General features: G+C 31.6%; 2 protein-coding genes across 2 annotated transcripts; both read left to right on the plus strand.

Moving 5' to 3' along the window:
- Nucleotides 1-4,147: 4,147 nt before the first annotated feature.
- On the plus strand, nt 4,148-10,691 carry LOC133195268 (protein SSUH2 homolog). The gene is made up of 9 exons (XM_061331121.1): nt 4,148-4,163; nt 5,349-5,418; nt 5,626-5,738; nt 5,876-6,051; nt 6,159-6,325; nt 6,510-6,602; nt 8,460-8,562; nt 8,694-8,798; nt 10,530-10,691. Exons 1-9 carry the CDS (start codon nt 4,148-4,150, stop codon nt 10,674-10,676), a joined length of 990 nt encoding a protein of 329 aa, XP_061187105.1. The 3' UTR covers nt 10,677-10,691.
- Nucleotides 10,692-15,899: 5,208 nt separating this feature from the next.
- LOC133195269 (protein SSUH2 homolog) lies at nt 15,900-18,607 on the plus strand. Its single transcript, XM_061331122.1, has 5 exons — nt 15,900-16,006; nt 16,132-16,224; nt 16,543-16,645; nt 17,347-17,451; nt 18,461-18,607. The coding sequence occupies exons 1-5, from the start codon at nt 15,900-15,902 to the stop codon at nt 18,605-18,607; spliced, it is 555 nt and encodes a 184-aa protein (XP_061187106.1).
- Nucleotides 18,608-20,028: the final 1,421 nt, after the last annotated feature.

A 20,028-nucleotide genomic window follows, 5' to 3' on the forward strand; every position in this document is an offset into this window, starting at 1 on the left:
TAGGTCACCTGAGTGACTCAGGTGACCTAAAAAGTGAGGTCAAGGTCAAAGGAAAAGTCAAGGTCAAAAAAGTTGATGCAATTGATATCTCTCAGCAGTATATATCAGCATATGAAGTTTGATAAATATATCTTGAATTGTTTATTCAAAACTGATCTAGACACTAATTTAAGAAAAGTAAGGTCAAGATCAAAGGAAAAGTCAAGGTCAAAAAGTAATCACCAAAGTTAAAATTTTTGAAAAATAGGTAAAACATCAAGGTCAAGGGGTAAAAAAATCATAGCATGCTTGGAAACATCTTGTTACAGGTAATGTACATGTCAAATATAAAAGTCCTATCTCTTCTCAATCAAAAGTTATAAGGAAATATAACATTTTTGAAAAGTAGGTTAAACTTCAAGGTCAATGTCACAGAGTCAAAAGTCATGATATATTTAGAAAGGTCTTGTCACAGGTAATATACATGTATAATATGAACGCCCTATCTTTTCTCTTTCAAAATGATCATTTAAAATAATGTTAAATTTTTTGAAAAGTAGGTCAAACTTCAAGGTCAAGGTCATGGGTTCAAAATTCATGGTATGTTTAGAAAGTTCTTGTAGGTAATGTACATTGGAAATATGAAAGCACTATCTCTTATTATTCAGAAGTTATGACCAAGGTTAAATTTATTGTGACAGACAGACAGACTGACAAACAGACAGACTGACAGACAAATGAGATTTAATGTCCCCTAGGTCCCTTTTGTGAAAACGGACGACAATAATGCCCTTGCTGTTCATGAGAAGAAGATTTATGATGGAAAAAATCCCCTGCATTTTTCTATGTAAATCACTGGATCCCCATATGTGGCCCCACCCTACCCCAGTGGGTCATAATTTTAACAAATTTGAAGCTACACTAATTCTATGTAAAGAAAGTTTCAACTTTTTGGGCCCAGTCAGTGGTTCTTGACAAGACTTTTTTAAAATGATACCACCAAATTTTCACTTATTCTTGATTATCCCCCCTTGAAAGAGGGTGTGACCCTTCACTTGAACAAACTTGAATCCCCTTTACCCGAAGATGCTTTGTGGCAGGGTTGGTTGAAATTGCCCAGCGGTTCTAGTGAAGAAGACAAAAAATGTGAAAAGTTTACAGGCGGACAGATGGATGACAAACAAAATGTGATCAGAGAACCAGAAAAACTCAAGTGAGCTAAAAACTGATGATCACAAGTACTTGCAAAGAGTTACAGTATTTGAAAAGCAATTTTTTTTTCATGCATTGTTTTCAGAAGCTGAAAAGGTATGGCTTGTATCCATGTTGAAAAAACTTCACATTTCAGAAAACAGTATGATTAAAAATAGTTAATCAAGGTGCTTTGAGTAGCAAAATAAGCTAAACTGGTATAGCTAATTCAACCACAGAGCTTAGTGAATTTTAAAATGCACAACCTTTTCAACTCTTAATCATTCTTAAAATATTTATATCATCATTTCTGATTCAAGGGAGAACTAGAGATGTGATCAGAAGTATATCCGTTGACTAATAAACATGTACATGTATATTGTGTTTTTTAAGTCATTAATGTTTGTTTGTCGTTAAATGTCCCTCTTGGGAATTTTTCACTCATACGGAGACACCACCACTTAAAAATAATGAAGACGTACAAGTCGGATTTGAGGTTAACATTCATTTTAGGAATTTTCAACAATTAAGACATAAAGAGATAACTCCTTCCCCTTGCCCCTTCCCCTTCCCAGACCCCTGTTTGTTCATGTATGCAAACTAGTCTAATACTTTGGTTTGACATAAAAAAAAAATGTGAATATATACAAATAGTTTAATGGTCCATCTCTTTGAATGATTTTCATTCCTAATTCTAGGAGGGTACATGGGTTGACCCAAATTCGTGAATGAAATGTCAAGTAATCTTATCATTGATGCACTTTTATTTAATTTGATGTAGTCATATTATGAACATTTCCAGTTCATTAAGAGAGTGGGGATGACCTCCAGGGGTTCATAACCTTAAACCATTAGATGTACATAACATAATAACACAAGAAACAAAATTATATGTATAGTCAAATGGAAAAGTTTTCTACTATTTAGGAGTCACATGATCATTTGTCATTTCAGGGACAGGGAGCGGCTAGGGAGATTGACCCCCCCCCCCCCCTGGAATTTGCAGAGTTATTTAAATAGGACTATATACTGATTTACAGAAGCAAATAAAAAATGACTTTGGATGCCCTCCCCCTTTAAAAAATATGGACCCCACCATCATTGTTTTTATTTTCTTTGTTTGTTTTTTGTTTTGTTTTGTTTTTTTTGTTTTTTTTTTTTTTGCTCCTCAGGAAATTTTTTGGACCGAGGTGTGGACCCCCCCTCCCCGGAAAAAAAATCCCGGATCTGTGCCTGTAACAATGTAATGTCGACAACGGGAGATAACTCTTCAGAATGTGAAATTCGTCTATTGTGGCATTCGATGATCCACTCATCGGCTCATACATTCAGTGTCTGAGAGAGAAACGAACGACAACTCTGCATAGGAGATTGCCGATGATCTTTGATCATTTTTAAACTTTTATCTAACCATTTGCATTTCGGTTTATTTTACCCCAATCTATACTTAAACTTGTACTTACCGACTGTCATAGGTCCTGTCAACTTCATGAAATATAATCCAATTAAAACACAAAATGAATTAATTTCCACTGATATACATGTAACACTGCACCATGTCACATGGCATGTGCAATCTAAAAATGATAATGGTAAAACTAGTACTAGTACTGGTAGGGTGACGCAAGCCCAATGTGATGTAGAAATTTTTCAAAAAGGTGTTCACATACATGTACAGTACAAGAACAAATTTTAAATTATCATAACAAACGATGTTTTAACATAACTTTGCCATCTAGGCCTATTTCCAAAAACAGTCAAATTGTGTGTGTGTGTTGGGGGGGGGGGGGGGGGGGGTGGTGACAAAATTGATTGGGTATGGCTTTTCAAGGAGGTTTTTGCCTAATCAAATACTAAAAAAAGTTTGCACATTTTGATAAATTCATCAAAAACGCTTTGTACTAAAATAATATTATTTGTTGTTGACAAAATAAATTTAAAAAGTTCCAATTATGGGCCAAAAATTTATACCCCCCCCCCTTTATCAAAACCTAATTTACATCATTAATTCAGACTGGTAATGAATTAAGTATATGAAATGCGTATAAGAGTTTCATGGGTCACATGGTCACCTGAGCATTTTATGCTCGATTTGACGAATACATGTACTGTGTAAATTATAGAATTATTTGGACTTTTTCCTTGGTAAGCCCAATATGAAGGAGTGTGCATTTAGAGGCAAACACCTTAGTGCGGGTATTACTGTCTCATGACAGCATCTAGTTTATATTTGTCATAAAGTTTAGCATTTCAGACCTCTATTAATCAATTTTATTTTACAAATTTGTAAACTATTGAACTGGTGATTATCAATATTTATTATATATTTGTAATATAATACAATTTTTTTGCATCCCTGATATTAACACAGGCACGCGCCCTGTATTACACACCCTGTACATGTATCAGCACCTTTTATTTAACCCTTTATCACACCCTATTCTATACCTTTCCGGAACATCTCTGTATTTTTCTTTCGGAGTACCTCGGATCCTTTTCTATTTGTTTATGAAGTTTATTTAAATTGTAATTTTATTTCATGAGATATTTAACGTTGTTCAAATTTTTTTTTTTTTTTTTTTTTTTTTTTTTTTTTTTTTTTTTTTTTCAAATTTGCAGTTATTTCATTTCTTATCACTGAATGCAATGCCTTTGAGAAAAAAATGAGAAACGGAAATTCAACAAAAACACATTGAAATTATTAAAAATTCAGTAATTAATTTACAAGTTTATAATTGATTTTAAGACACTATTTTCAAATATATAATAAAAACAACAATACATGACAAATTCTGCATCACACCCCATATCAACCCTCGACCAATATCAGCACTCTGGCCTTCGTGCATCGGGCTGATATTGGAGTGTCGGGTTGATATTGGGTTTGATACAGATTTGATTTTGCCTTGTATTATTCTCTATTTATATCATAATTAGTATTCAATGTTTAAAACAATATATTGTTTGTAAAAGAAATATGGAAGGCAAGGAAGGTATTCAATTTTAAAAATATAACATAACATATATTATGAAACACCCTGTATTGATAGTATTTAACACAAAGCGCATCTGGTGCATTAAAATTGGAAACGTATATGATTTACATTTGTTAAGTCTATAAAACTTAATAAACAATAAATCCTTATATTTATTTAAATAGTGAACATTATTCAATATTTGTTGCAACCAGATTTTTGTTTTGAAATGCATTCTCAACCACTATTTGATATTGAACTTTATTTCAATAGTGGTTGCAACATCCCCTGTCGACCATTAACACCCACGGTGAACCCTCTGCATTGATCATGTAAACGGAGTAGTTCGTTTGTTTGTATGTTGTTTAACGTCCCTCTCGAGAATTTTTCACTCATATGGAGACGCTAAACTGAGTAGTAAGTAGTAAAAACTAGTATCAAACAAAAGCTTAACAATTAGTATGAAACATGTCAGTCAAAATACGAAACGACGATAGGTTGTATTTCCAACCAATGGCATTCTAACGACCATAGAATTTGCGCAATGCAGAATTTAAAGGAGGTTGCAGAAAACCCTTCATCAGCAACTTGTTTCTATTTATCAGTAGCTTGCCTAGGTTTAAAAATTGATCGTACTGAAAACATGCTCTTCTGTTAACTGCATCGGTTGCAAGACAAAAATATGATAATCATGCAGATGAAAATTATATTTACGACAAAAAATAGGGGAAATTGACGATGAAAGATGAAGTCATCTCATTAGTCTTATAAGTTAGTTGTGCGAATTATGTCTATATATAGTCCATAAAATGTTCAAATGTGAAACAGATGTGACAGACTCTGTGGTGTCTTTCATTTTAAGTTTACTGAAATAATCGAGTCGACGTATGAGTGTAAATTACTATTGTTAATTGATAAAACGTTATCGATGTATCGAGATGTTGAATTGAAACTCAAATCAAGAGCTTTCTTCTTCTCCTGTAGCAGTTATTGAATAAATTCTGACTCGAAACATATAAAAAGCAGATCGACTAATAAAGGAACATTATTAAAGCCCATCGGATCCAATTCCAACATATTGTAATTCTTAACATGGCATAGGAAATGGGGGAGAATGGGTCGCAATACTCCCTCCCCATCCCTCCCTCCAATAAATTAGCCAAGAGAATAGAATACTAATTAGTAAAATATAATGTTTTTCAGTGGCTTTGACATCTCCTCTATATTCTCCGCATCCACAAACCGTAGATCCTGAACTCATGAACTTCAAAGTGTGAGTATATTCAGATTCTTTAAAATATTTATTGCACATGTATTTGTTTGTGTGCTATTAAGTTAAAATCATTAAGAATATAGGTGTTTAGTAAATATTACAAATAAAAATCAACATATTTTACTGGCTATATATATATATATATAAATAGTTTAATTTGCGAAAAAAGCATAAGTTACGTATTTCGAAGCATTTCCCTTTGTATAGCATTGATGACCTTGATGAGGCAGCTTGCAGGCAGGCTCTGCTAGAACATGCTGCTGAAAGCTGTTGCTATAACCCAAATGCAGCCAAAGAAATGGACATCATCCACCAAAATAGTTTAACTGCTTTTCATGAATGTACATGTTGCAGTTCTTCTTTTTCCTAATATGTATGTAAGGAATACTGTAATAATATCCGTGAATGTAACAAATAGTTGGTGATACAGTAACAGCTTAATATCAGTATATTTTAGAAACTTTTACTGAAACACGAAAAACAGAATGTAAGAGTAAACCGTATCCTGGAGGTCGCGTTGATGGACCGGAGAACAGCTCTTTGCCCTCGCCGTGGGATGTATTTTGTGATGCAGATAAAATGTTCCATAATCACATCAAGAAAATAAAAGTTCCACACACAGAATCTGTTCAGGTAAGTTCTCCTGGCATTGAAGGAAATGAAAATCCTGCAATTATGGATACATTATGAATGCATATTGAATTAAGAGATACTAAATATATTGCTTTCTTCTGCTATAGCCATGTAATGGTTGTATGGCTTTTGGTGATATCCCGTGTTCGGAGTGTCATGGTTCCGGACAGAAGAACTGTACCTGTAGTATGTGGCGACATAATCGGGAATCCGACAGGCTGTTGGGAACCAATATCAATCATACCTGTCCATGGTGTGAAGATGGGTTCTTAAAGTACGGATAATAATTTCGAAATTCATAAAGATAGCATTTGATAACCATCAGAGAGAGGGGGGTATAAACAATCTGGAATGTGTTAGGAATTCAGATCATACTTGTGTAAAGTAAGACCACTTCAAATGATTGAGCTCTATATTTCCTATTCCCAACGCAAGCAGTCTTTTCTTTTTGATTCTAGATGCGATAAATGTTCCGGTCATGGTAGAGAATCGTGTACAGAATGCAAAGGATGCAGAAAAGTGAAGACATACATCGAGCTAACGGTCAAATTGTAAGCGTATAAGATATTGTCTAAAGTACCGAAATACATATAGGTCGATTACAGAATAAATGTGTTTCAGTGTCTTGAAAAACTTATTAATAAGCATTGTTTCCTGATAGCTAAAATAAATCCATATTCTACATAAATAACATGAATTACGTATTCGCTCTAATTATTATCAGTCTGATTTGAAAGAAAAACAAAACATTTATTTAATTTACCGATTGCTTTAATTTTTATAAAGTGTGCATTTAACCATATGTTTTTAACTCAAGGACACTATAAATTTGTGACTTACCGAAAACTGACAGTTAATTCACTGCTGTACTATTTAGGCAGGTCATTGGGATTTTTTTTTCTTTGGGACACCCGTACTTTGGTAAGACAAAAGGCAGATAAAATGTCCACCTTGTGAGAAAAAGGACAAATTGGTTGCCATTTAACCAAATTAAATTCTAGCCTCACAGAATGCAGATTTAAAAGCTTTTTTCTTCCTGAAACGTGATTGGGTATTGTTTTCAGAATGGACGGCGACTGGAAATGTTTCTTGACTTGCTTCTACATAGTTCTCTTGGTTTTTTTTTAAGAGTATTAGAAGCAAACATTTTTTTTTCAATGTACGATTGCTTAAAATATAAATCAATGTTTAAAAAATGTTCCTTTCTTTGAAAAAAAATTATCTTATCCAGTGTCAAGTGAGAGAGCAAATGAATAAGAATTAACAAATTATATTTCTTACAATTAGTTCCTTACTGAAAATGATTCAGTTGAAAACCTCAGTGATGTCCAATTTCATCTATACAATATTTTTATTCATAAAAGTGACTGGGACTATTCAGCAGTCACAGCCTGTTTTAGCCATTTATCTTGTCTTACTTATTGATAGAATTTATTCAAAATAATTTAAAACAATTCAAAAATCTATTTTGGTTGTGTACAAAAAAGGTACTTTTTCATATTCTAGCTCATAATTTTTGCAAACAAAATCAAGATATTGAAAACTTTCTAAAGACTGTTACGAAATTTGAAATTCGATTCTAGAATTGACAAGAGCATCACAGAAATGACTAGTGAACCTGAAATTGCACTTCGGCGGGTTAAAGAAAACAGGAGCAAGCAGAAAAAAATTGGAACATTAATTTATTAATTAAATTAATTTATTGAAATTAATGATACTGAATAAAATTTATGTGAGATTCACAGTGTAAGAGAAAATATGTTCCAATACATTCTAAAGCTTTGTCTGTTGTTCTGTGAAAATGCATCACAGTACTTAAGTGTTCTTTAGAAAAAAATGTAAAGTAAAAAGAAAATGTTAACATTTGCAGTTGATTCTTTATGTTAAACAATGGAGAGTTAAATCTTTCCAAATGAAAAATGCTTCTACATTTTGATATGGATTTAAGTATCATTAATTGTGAAGACAAATAAATTGACAGTGGTATTCAATGTCTTTAACAAAATCATAAGTTTTTTTTTGTTTTTGTTTTTTTTGTTTTTTTTGTTTTTTTTTTTTATGCTTTATGATCAGTAATTGCGTTTACAGTAAAATCACATATTTTCGAGAGGAATAAAAATTTTCAAATTTGAGGAAAAACTATTGGTTCAAGGGGATTTGATTTTGCGACTAAAACAATGCAGCTTTCTTAAGCATTTGATTTGAACAGTTTGTGGAGGACATAAATTCAAGGATCTCTTCATACCACGAAGATATAACCTCGATGATTTCACAGTACTTTACATTTTGGAAAATACAATATATAAGTCAAAATTATATTTAAACATCTAGGTAGACACCATTGATAAGTTTTTGTTTAAGATTACAGCCTATAACAACTATAGAAGAATGGTGGTATTATTTTGCAGCACAAATCACTTGAGTGATTACGTTTTCCAACAGTCTGCCCTGCCAGATGACTTGGTGAAAAATGTAAGCGGCATGTTGATGTTTGAGGAAGACTTAGACCAGGTAAAATTTTAGAATAAAAAAGAAGTATTTTTTTTTTTACATGTACTATCCGTCAGATTTAATTTAATCCATGTCAAAATGCATGTTTTGAGAGTATATGCTTATTCCTTGATGGATAATTTTAATTGAAGGTATACCCATTAACGGCATACCCGATACCCGAGATTAACAATAATTCAATCAGAATCGTCAACGAGCATAAAAATGCTTTCCCAACTGAAAGAATATTTAGACAGGTATTCGAAACATTTATGCTTCATAATAGCAGTGAGTGAGTAAATTATATATATATATATATATATATATATATATATATATATATATATATATATATATATATATATATATATATATATATATATATATATATATATATATATATATATATATAAGCTTACAAATACTTACACTTAAACACCTGGTCCATTGGGCCCATATGTTAAATATGGCAAACGCTAACATTATGCAAATGACAGAGGGTTCTATTGAGTTAAAAAAATGTAAACGTGGAGCTTTATATGAGCAATATTAAATTGTATAAAATATTAGATGTGCTCAAAAGCACTTATTATAATACATAAATTTTTTTGCATTTGATATTATTATAGATGAACTTGCAATATTATCTTGTATGTAATTATAATAAACTTAATGTTTATAATAATGATAATCCAGTCTTCTTTTGAGTTTATTTGATGTGTACAGGCAACAAAAGTTTAAAATATTGGCAAAATGAAGAAAAAAAAAAACATGCATTCAGAAATTAAATAGGTCTATTATTCACAGTAAGGGAGCGATGAAGTAAAATTAGAAATGAACTCAATAGATGAATATATCAGGGACATATAGTGGTTTTGAGTGGTGTACAATCACGTAATACCATAGATATTACTGAATGATAAATAATATGCACATTATCATGATGTATATTTAAAAAAAAATAAGAACACAAAACCATGACTACTTAAAAGAGCTCCTTAAAACATGTATCAGTTTAAAAAAAAATAATAAAATAAGGCACGTATATTGAAATAAATAAAAATAACGTATGTAAAATACATGATGAGTCAATATTTATATTCAAGATAGCCTTAAATCTTCCAGGTCGCCCGCGTGGCGCAGTGGTTAGAGCGTTCGCTCTAGAGTCGCGGAGTAAAGAGTTGATCCTTACGTCGCGGGTTCGAATCTGTGGGACGTGGAGACCGGTCCTTCGGATGAGACCGTATATAGGTCCCGTGTCGCAGTAGGTGCAGGCACGAAAAAGATCCCTCACTGCTCAATGGCCCTGAGTGCCGAGCATAGGTCAAAATTTGCAGCAAGTGGTGGTGTCAATATGAGTGAAAAATTCTTGAGAGGGACGTTAAACAATAAAAACCAAAAAATATTCCAGAGCCTAATATGTGAATAAGTTATCTAATTTGCCATTTCTACAGTTAGAGTTTCTTTATTCTTTGAATTGACATTTGTATAAATTCGGTTAGAAATTTGAGAAGGAAAAAAGAGAACGAAGTGTTTTTAGAATGCATATATATGCAGTTCCCAACGAGCATTGATGGGAATCATTTCAACCCTGCACACAATGCTCAATTTCTTCAACTGTCTCTTTATTATTCCTCACGCTTCGTTTGAATTTTTAGTTGAGATAAACTGATAGTATTTAAACAATGGAGAAGGACAGGATGTCATAAACCCCAAAAAAAAAAAAAAAAAAAAAAAAAAAAAAAAAAACACTTTCAACAGAACTTCTCTAAAACGTGCGAGGAAAACAAAAGAATATCAGCGGGTGGCGGGTTAAAATATGTGGGTATTTGTAGACTTTTTAAACTTTTGTAATCAAACAGATTAACACTCAACATAGTGACGATGTTATGAATCAACAGATATTTTTATAAGTTGGAAAGTGACTCAATTGACTAGATTGAGATCAAAACATTGCCTAAAATTAATGTATCTATTATGTTTTACAGAGACAACGTTTGCTCGCGATTCCTGTCACTGAGGTCCACTTTACTTGGAAAGATACGCGTTCTTGTTACTGGATCTATGGGATGGAACAAAAAGTGTACGCTCCCGATTTCCCCAAACAATGCTATTGTGGTTGTGTTATTTTATGAAAGCACGGAAAATTTCCTGCTTCGTACCCTCTGTACAAACAAGGCCCTAATAATTTGTAATGCCGTTAAAAATAAGTTATGCTAAGTTATTAACTATATAAATACATGTATTTGAGTAGTACCTCTGACGTGTGTATTTTATTTTCATTTTATTGTCTTTTTTGGTCAATTATACGTTGAACACACACACACACACACAGAGAGAGAGAGAGAGAGAGAGAGAGAGAGAGAGAGAGAGCAAAGAATTGTTGCTTAATGTATTGCATTTTACTATAAAATAGCAACAATCTTAGAATCAAATTCATATACTTTGGCAAAACCATGTCCATGAGTGATTTATTTACATTTGGGTATTTTTTTTTTTAATTTAAATCTCAGGAAAATGAAAAGAATTGAAGGTTAGCGTAATGATAGATTAAAAAATTGCTAAATGTTTGAGGAAAATTTGATGTCTTAAATTTCTTTTAAAAAAATCTATTTTTCGTCTTTTGAGACCATTCATAATATCGTTATTATATGTTATTGACATTGAAAAGGTAATTTGTTATGTTTATAGAATGAATTACAGTTAATGATAATATGTTGAATAAAAAATCATTTGAACAAATTATTACTGAAGATTATTTTCTTTTTTAATCATAATATTACTTACTCTTCGAGCAAATATAGAAAGGAAAAAGGAAGACGCCACACATCTATGTGTGTATGTTCACTTCACAGTTTTTAAGGATTACGTGAATTATTACGTATAAAATTTGGACAATTATCGTCTTTATACAATCTCATTGATATGTATAAACAAACAAAATCAAATCAAGACTCTGTAAAATCTCACAGATCCTCCAAAGAAAAAAAATCACCTGTTTATAATTATCAATGATTTATTTATGGTAAATTAAATTTTCTTCATTGCTCTTGACAGATTACAAAAGTCGCAAATATTGGATACGAAAAATATATATTTTGTTGTCATTAAGTATTTCATAACTAAAACAATCGTTATTCCTTTTGTTTACATTAGCATAAGATGAGAATTCTACATGAACATCTTCAAAATGTAAATTAATGTAGAAGTCATAGGTGCTATATAGGTATTGCAGTCTGAGGGCACTGCTTTAAGCTTAAATGGGGACACTCCTAAACTGTTATTTGATGTATTTTTTTTGGGGGGGGGGGATGGAATGAATTAATTAACCATTGGGATGTAAATATAAGTTTTGTATTTAAGTTTCAAACTTGACATTTTTCATGCTCTCTGTTTTATTTTTCACGAAACTTCAAAGAATAAAATACATTTCTGAAATCTAATATGAATTTCTTTAAAAAATCTCTTTAAGATACGTCCTTTTAACATTGTCACTAAACATCATTTTTTTAAAAAAAAGAAAAATTATGTTATTATTCATGACTGAGTAAAAAGATTGAAAGTTTCATGTGATCAATTTAGCTACTGATTTAAAAAAAATCATTTATGAATTTTATCAGAAGCTGATGACAGTGAAAAAAAACACAGGATGTTTCATAAATCAAAATATTTTTTTGAGGTATAAATGTTTAATTTAATTTGGTTACTAGTTTTTTATTATTATTATTTATTTATCTTGTAAAAATCAAATTAGAATATTCACATATATTTTTTTACACGAGTTTCAAATTGTTTGCAAAGCCTTTCTATAAGGCCTTTCTAGAAGTAGACCTATTTTTTTGAAGATGCCTCACTTATAGCTAATTACTTTGTAATTAATAAATTTATATATTCATTCACAATGATATTTTTGTCGCCTAAAATTGTCTAGACATCTGAAATCAGAAATAAATTTATATGAATGTTGTTTTATTTTGTTGTTGAGCTGCCAACATCTTACAGCTTGCTATTCGAATAGTGAATAGCGAATAGGTTTCTAACTTCTGGTTGCCCTACTCACATTACTTGCATTTACCATTTGTATCTTAATTACCGATTCAAAACTAGCTCACAAAATCACGACAAGCTTTAATTTTTGGTAGCCATAACGATTCCTCTGTTATGTATTGGATTCGAACGAAAATACCATTGATATACAATTTTTTTGGAAAACAATTAACCTGAAACGTCTCTCCTTATTTATCCCATTTTTAGTTCACCTGAGTTGAAAGCTCAAGTCAGCTTTCTGATCGAAAAAGTGTCCGGCGTCTGTTTGTCTGTCTATCATGTGTTGCGTGTTGTCTGTAAATTTTGCACATTTCGATTGTTTTTGTCAAGAGCCAGTTGGCCAATCTCAACCAAAGGAACCACAGAGTATTGGGAAAAGGGAATTTAAGTTTGTTCCGCTGAAGGGCCAGACCCTTTCAAGGGGTGTTAATTAAGAATTCAAGAAAAATTGGTGGCAAATTAAAAAAGAAAAGAAATTCTGAAGAACCACTTGGCCAGAATAGAATAAAGTTATGAGAAAGCTCCATTAGAAAGCGAAGATTGAAGTTTGTTCAAATTAGAACTCAAGGGATAGGGTGGGGCCACAATGGGCGATTTTTACTTTACATAGGAATATATGGGGAAAAAGAGAAAAATTCTCCTTCTCAAGAACAGCAAAGCCATTATAATTCATATTGATATGGAAGTATCCTCAGGCACTTAAGATTAATTTTTTTCCAAATCATCAATCCTAAGGGTAGGGTGCGGTCAGAATATGTGATCAAAGTTTTTTATGGACTATACCGGAGAAAAAAATCTACGATGAAAAACAGCACTGCGCTGAGCGTTGTGGCCCTTGGACCTCTAATTTCTATTCTGTCATAGGTGGTGTGCAGTGTATGTGCAAGAATTCATTGTATTATCCGATTCTACACAAAGATCAAATGGCCTTGTGTAGAGCCTTTTGAGCCTACCAGTACATATTGCAAAACAATTAAACGGTTTACTGAGTGCAGTACCCATATAGATTTCAACGGCTGATTACCCATAGAAAATCAATGACCTGTCACATATCAACCATAAGAATCATCCATGTTTTTAAATGTTAATTTTGTCGTGTATTGGCAATGAAATATGGACAATCTTATGTGATGGAGGCACGTACTTTCGTTTTGAATTTGACCATATTTCCGAAGTAGTCATTTTGATAATCAATGATGTATAGAATGGACTCTACTGATAAAAAGAGAATATTGTTAATCACCTGATCGTCGTTTTAAAAATCGAGGTTTGAAAAGGTTTTTCCTTATTTTTGTCTTGAGAAAATGCAAAGATATATGTATTCTTTTGAATGCAATAATATTTATTGAACAAGTAACTGAAACGAATGTACTAATATTTCTAAAAAGTTTATAATATCAATAGTAATAAACTTCTATCGTACCCGTACACATGAAGCTAAGTGTTATTTCATGCTTGGAACTATTTTTTTATATAATTAAAATGTATTTGAAATTAAAAATAGAACACTTAGTAATGTCATTGTTTAAACCTACAGTCATGTTGATGGTACAAATAAGATGCTGTGCTCAATAATAGAATATCCAATAATATTTCTAACTAAACTTACATTGTACAAGACGTCGGTAAAGTCATACAGATGACGTGTCCAAAAATGTCGATGAAATTCTGATTTAGATTAATCAAAAACAAAAAACCTTTCCAGTAAAGATGACTCACTCTGATAGAATCAATTCAGCTTGATAATTAGTAGTAAAAACTGTTTTACACTGGTTAGAAGACCATTTATTAATTTCGGAACAAAGGGAGAGACGATAACCGGACAAAATTCTCTTGTTCAGAATTCGAAGCCAAAGGAAAAGTAGAATAATTCTTTGATCGATATTCCATTGATATAACCCTAACAAGGACAAAAAACTATAGTTAACTATATTTTACTTTTGTGGATACAAATGTACTTTGATTGTTTGATTTACCTATGGAAATCTCCGTTATCATTGCTTTTTTTTATATATATAGAATTTTGAGGTTTTGAGGTTGTATTTCTAAAACTCAATTTCAGAGAAGTAAAGTTTGGGACAGTTAAGTGAATATACAAGCAATGCTTCCATTTTACATAAAAAAAAGTCGAATGTAAGAACTGAAGAATATAAAATATGATAGATGTGTTTTTAAAGTCATATGGCCAATGTGCCATAATAGTTATCTGTTTAACAGAAAAATTAAAAATTAAGGTTTGATCAGCAACACTTTTAATTCTTTTGTTGATTAGGGATGCTTCGATGCTTACTCCTCCATTGCACCTGATCTCACCTCAGAAATCCGTTTTTGCTCCGCTTAATAGCTGTATTGTTTTATTGGACTTTTGAGTATGGTTGCTCTTCGATAAATATCTTTTAACATGATAACTCTGTATCATTTTCAGTAGAAGTAATGCCTCCTTCACGTCCACTTACACCACAACCGGAAGATCCTCCTCCAACAGAGTCTACAGAGTACATTATGTTCTTTTCTAAGAATTCTTTATGATTAAATAAATTATAAAAGTTTTACATATATGTGAATATATTTAAATTAAACCTCTTTTTATTTTTGAGTCAAATTAAAAGAGATGATTATATATGCAAACGTTTCATTGAAAATTAGTTTTAAATGCATTAAGCAATTTTTGCATGAATTCTTTCTATATTTCATTTCCTTTCTTAGCATTGCTAATCTGACTGAGGAGGACTGCAGACAAGCTTTGCTTGATTTCGTGTCCGAAAAATGTTTCTATAGTTCCAAACCAGCCAAAGAGATGACCATTACTCATCATAGTGGTCATACAGCCTACCATGTGTGTAATGTTTATCTATTTTCTCTGTTTTTATTAATTTAGATATATTTGTATACCCTGAAAATAGTTTTTTTTTTTTTTTTTTTTTTTTTTTTTTTTTTTTTTGTGATGGCTATTTTGATTTTATAGTATAGCTTAGAAACTTTTACTGAGGATAGGAAAACGAAAATAAAGCGCGTGCCGCACAAAGGTGGTCTTGTGAATGGCTCCTCGACCCCATCCTGTGATATATACTATAGAGAAAACAGCATGTTTGAAAACCATACAAGAACTATAGAAGTGCCTCACTCAGCAAAAGTACAGGTAATGTTTTCTTTTTACATTCGATATTTATTAAGTAACAACACATTCATTGAGGTTTTGGGAAAGCAATTTACAATGTTAGAAGGAAAACTTTTTTTGGTTACAGCCATGCCAGAGTTGCTTATCAAGAGGTTATTTCAGCTGTTCGGAATGTGGCGGTGGTGGAACAAAGATGTGCTTCTTTTGTGCAGGGACGGGTTATATGAAAGCTTCTGACTTTTTAGTGGGTCGGACCTATGATGATATATGTGGATGGTGTAGGGGTTATAAAACAGGAAGGTATTGTTCAGAATTCTTCTTCTTAAACATCCCTCTCCCTCTCTCTCTCTCTCTCTCATTTCAATTCAATTTCATACAAACGTAGGTCAATTTCTGTCTCATGGGCATTAATTTGTACATTTCAGATGTGAACTATGTTTGGGCACTGGGAGAAAAGTCTGTACTGAATGTGAGGGTTACAAAGAAATAAAAACATATACAGAGATGACTATCCTATTGTAAGTATATGCTGTTATAAATTCATTTATTGTTTCCATGTATGAATTGATATTAAATCGGAAAATCATAGTAAAAGTGATTTTTATATATTTAATCAATTGTTACTTCATCGATTTTTTGTGATTAAGTTCGTAAAAAGTTGTACAGAGAGTTTGGAGATTAAAAATGCTAACCAAGGTTGCTTTAAAGTGTAATATTTTTTCAGCCATCAGAATAGGCCTATTCATTCAAAAGAAAATAAATTGTGGAATCTTTGAACTTCCTCTTGTTTCTTTCTTTCGCAAAATGGTATAATGTATCTTTTCTATTCCTTGTAGTAAAAATCATGTTTCCAGGCACATACTAGACTATTCGGATATGCCACGTCACCTATTGAAAAAAGTAAACGGAAACATGGAGTTCCAACAAGTTCTAAATCAGGTAAAAATGAAAATTTTAAACCTCCTTTGGTCTGAAAAAAGAGAATTTGCCGAACCTATAGAAGTCTTTAATTTTTTAAGTAAGTTCACGGGGATATGAAATAGACTTATCAAAGAAAATATATTTGTAAAGAGCATTAAATCATTAAGAAAAGAAATTCAGTACAACTTACTAAAGTGGCATACAATGTAATGTTGACTAATGTCAATTTCTCTGACATCACAATTAATAACAATTATCTACTTTAGAAAGAAGAAGTAATGTACATTTATTATAATATATTGCGTCAGTTGTTTCAGATATTTTCAAAATCGATAAAAGTTGATAAAATTTTCAAAACATTTTGCAGAACTAAGGTCACAGTCTTTTAATATAGATGACCTTGTATTTTTCCTTTTTATATAAATTTCACTTAAAATTTAAAAGAAATCATTTTTGTTTCATTTTCTAAAACACATTGAATACCTAGTTATCGGAATTTTCTTTTAAGTTTTTAAATCAAAATAAAAGCAATAACTGTCTCTTTGTTTTTTGGAGGAGGTTCAATATAATAATTGCATAAAGTTTACAGGAAAAACGTATATCTCCTCCTCATTTAATTTGTGAGAAAATGTTCTAGTAAATTAATTTCTCATAAACAAAAAACACTTATTCTGTAACTATATTGGAATATTATGAAAATTTTAGCATTTCAATCATAGGTATCCCCAATAACATCATATCCAGTCAACGAAGTCAACAATATTTCCACCATAATCGTTAACGAGCATAAAGAAGCCTTCCCAAATGGAAACATTCTAAAGCAGGTACCCCTTTTTTACATGATTTTTTGATTGTTTATTGATTAACGTTTAGTCGGCAGTACTTCGGCCATATATCGGCGGCATTTTACAATATTCTTCAAATCACTATGACATAACACTGAAGAACAATAAAGGATATCTTATTTGAAAATGACCTTGCCAAGATACAAGTCTGCAGGTTTGTCAAATTGAATTCTTTCTGGAAAACCTGGAGTGAGGAGAACAAAAATGTAACCCTTTTTCAGGTCTCCAGAATAATATTCTTTGCTAAGAAGACATAAAGATTATCAGTTAGACTGGGAAAAAAGTGTGTAATGTATCGAATAATGCAAGGAAAAGTTGTCTGATGGGCACTTTTATCTAGTAGATTTCATGGAAAACACCCAGTAAAATGTGCGGAAATTCCGCGTTCGACATTGATTAACTATTAACAAAACGGCACTAGCGCTGTTTTTTTTTTTTCTAAAGCAATAGAGTACACATCTTATTTTAAGAATACATCATAGAATAGCCAATTTGAAATTATTCAAATACGTTATGCTCCGGTAAACGTATGGTAGAGCACATTCGTTTATGAATTCGAATTTAAATATAGCACAAAAAAACATTCAAAATAAGTATGCAATCAAGCCAATAACAGATCTAAATAATTAAGTTTGTTACATTTGAAATACTCAAATATAGATATTCTTAAAGTTAGCTTATAATAAGTTTTAAAGTATATTCTAAATACAATGTATATATTTTCCTTATATTGAAAAACAAAAGATTCAATTCAAAACGTCATAATCATATGTTTTGCACAAGCTAATTCGATTTTTTTCTTCATTTTTCATTGTTTACTAAAATGTAGTCATTGTGAGTCTTCTATTCATATTTAAGAATGTCCAGTAAAACTAAATACTCCAGATTTTCCAAATTTTTACAAGTCCAGGTATAGGCCTTAGTCAACTCTTTTAATGAAATTCACGTCACTAAGTTACTAAAAATCTTCAAATATTTTATTTTACAGAGACAACAGTTGAGAGCTGTTCCTGTGACAGAGGTCCATTATACGTGGGAGAACGAACAAGGATGCTACTGGATTTATGGACTAGAAAGAGAAGTCTACGCCCCTGAGTACCCTCAAAAGGGATGCTGGGGATGTAATATCTTGTAAAACGCGCACATGCGCACTCAGCAAGACTTTTATGTTTCACAGTTAATATCTGCGAAGTAGTTCGTTGTTCGAAGTAGTGATATTAATAGTTAAGAACATAGTGTTTCAGTATTTCGATATATCACCAATTGTATGAAGTTGTCATAAAATAACTTCATTTGTAAACCTAAAATAACTCAAAGAGTACCAGGACATCATACCAATTACGAAACAATTTATGTTACTACCTAAACAATTGATGCATTGAATATTCCAAACCTATAAAAAACAATAAAAGAAAATAAACGAATCAGATTTTTTGTATATTAATTTGATTATATTTCCACTCTTTTGTTTGTATCATTATTTTCTTGTGCTGCACGCGAGAATGCCACACAGTTACACGTTCATTAATTTTAGGAATGACCCATTTTGTTATGCATTTTTACCACAAACTGATAAGGTTTAAGTTTTAAAAATATTATCAACATTGTGGCTAATTTATTCTGTTATTTTGTTTCGTTGAAGACTGTTGTCCTTTTGTTATAATATTTACTGTTATGTCTTGTTTTTTATGAATAAATATCTGTAAAAAATTCCGATATTGCTTGTAGTTATACATTGTATATAGTTATAAATTCTAGAAATTTGTTTTTGCAGTATGCAGATATTAGTGCATTCAAAATTAAGCATGCAAGGAAAATATATACTATTTTTCCCAATCCTCTTTAGTTATTGTTAGGTTTTTTTATGTGCATGAATGTAAACTGAAGTTAATCATGATGAGCACTTTAACATTAACTTTCAACGTGCATCGACTGCAAACATGCACTTGCATAACCAGCAAAGCTCCATGTACTTGTTTATAAGTACGTGCATGGTACGGATGTTTTAGGTTTCTCTTATGTTGATCGATACAACATCGTTTTGCACACCACAAAAAATATTATTCCTTAAAGAAAATGTGTTGTGCTGCTGGGAAGTTTTCAAAATTAAATAGATTTTAAATTTAATATTATATAAACAAATAAAGCATTCCTCGAAAGTCTTTTAAGAAGCCTTATATCCTACTAGAAATATGTTTGTTTGTTTTTAATTTGTTTAATGTCCCTTCGAATATTTTTCACTCATATTGAGACTCTACCATTTACCGGTGGAGGGCTGCAAATTTTTCCCTTAGGTTACTTTGGTTACTTAGGTGATTTGCTGCTGTCTCTGTCCGCCAACATGAACTTTGCGTTTAGTGATGTGCGTCGTTTGTTTTTTTTCTCATAATTATAAACGACTGATCAAATTTTCACCAGTTTTATTAAGTGCATTTCTGGACGAGGGAAACAGAAAAATTCTGCTCAAGAATAGCATGGTAAAGATAGGTCAGCTCAATGTGCAAGTATCTTCATGCATTGCAGATTCAAGATTGTTCAAAACTGGTCACAACTCAA

The sequence above is a fragment of the Saccostrea echinata genome, unplaced genomic scaffold, assembly GCF_033153115.1.
Source record: "Saccostrea echinata isolate AGI-Se365-2 ecotype Australia unplaced genomic scaffold, CSIRO_AGI_Sech_v1 ptg000029l, whole genome shotgun sequence".
Taxonomy (NCBI): Eukaryota; Metazoa; Mollusca; class Bivalvia; order Ostreida; family Ostreidae; genus Saccostrea; species Saccostrea echinata.

Bases quoted from the DNA above. Each gene is read 5' to 3' on its own strand.
- LOC133195268 (XM_061331121.1), top strand. The intron at 5,739-5,875 runs GTTTAACTGCTT...AGTATATTTTAG, and splicing joins GGACATCATCCACCAAAATA to AAACTTTTACTGAAACACGA. The intron at 6,603-8,459 runs GTAAGCGTATAA...ATTATTTTGCAG, and splicing joins ATCGAGCTAACGGTCAAATT to CACAAATCACTTGAGTGATT.
- LOC133195269 (XM_061331122.1), top strand. From the start codon at position 15,900: ATGTGCTTCTTTTGTGCAGGGACGGGTTATATGAAAGCTTCTGACTTT. The intron at 16,007-16,131 runs GTATTGTTCAGA...TGTACATTTCAG, and splicing joins AGGGGTTATAAAACAGGAAG to ATGTGAACTATGTTTGGGCA. The intron at 16,225-16,542 runs GTAAGTATATGC...TATTCCTTGTAG, and splicing joins ACAGAGATGACTATCCTATT to TAAAAATCATGTTTCCAGGC.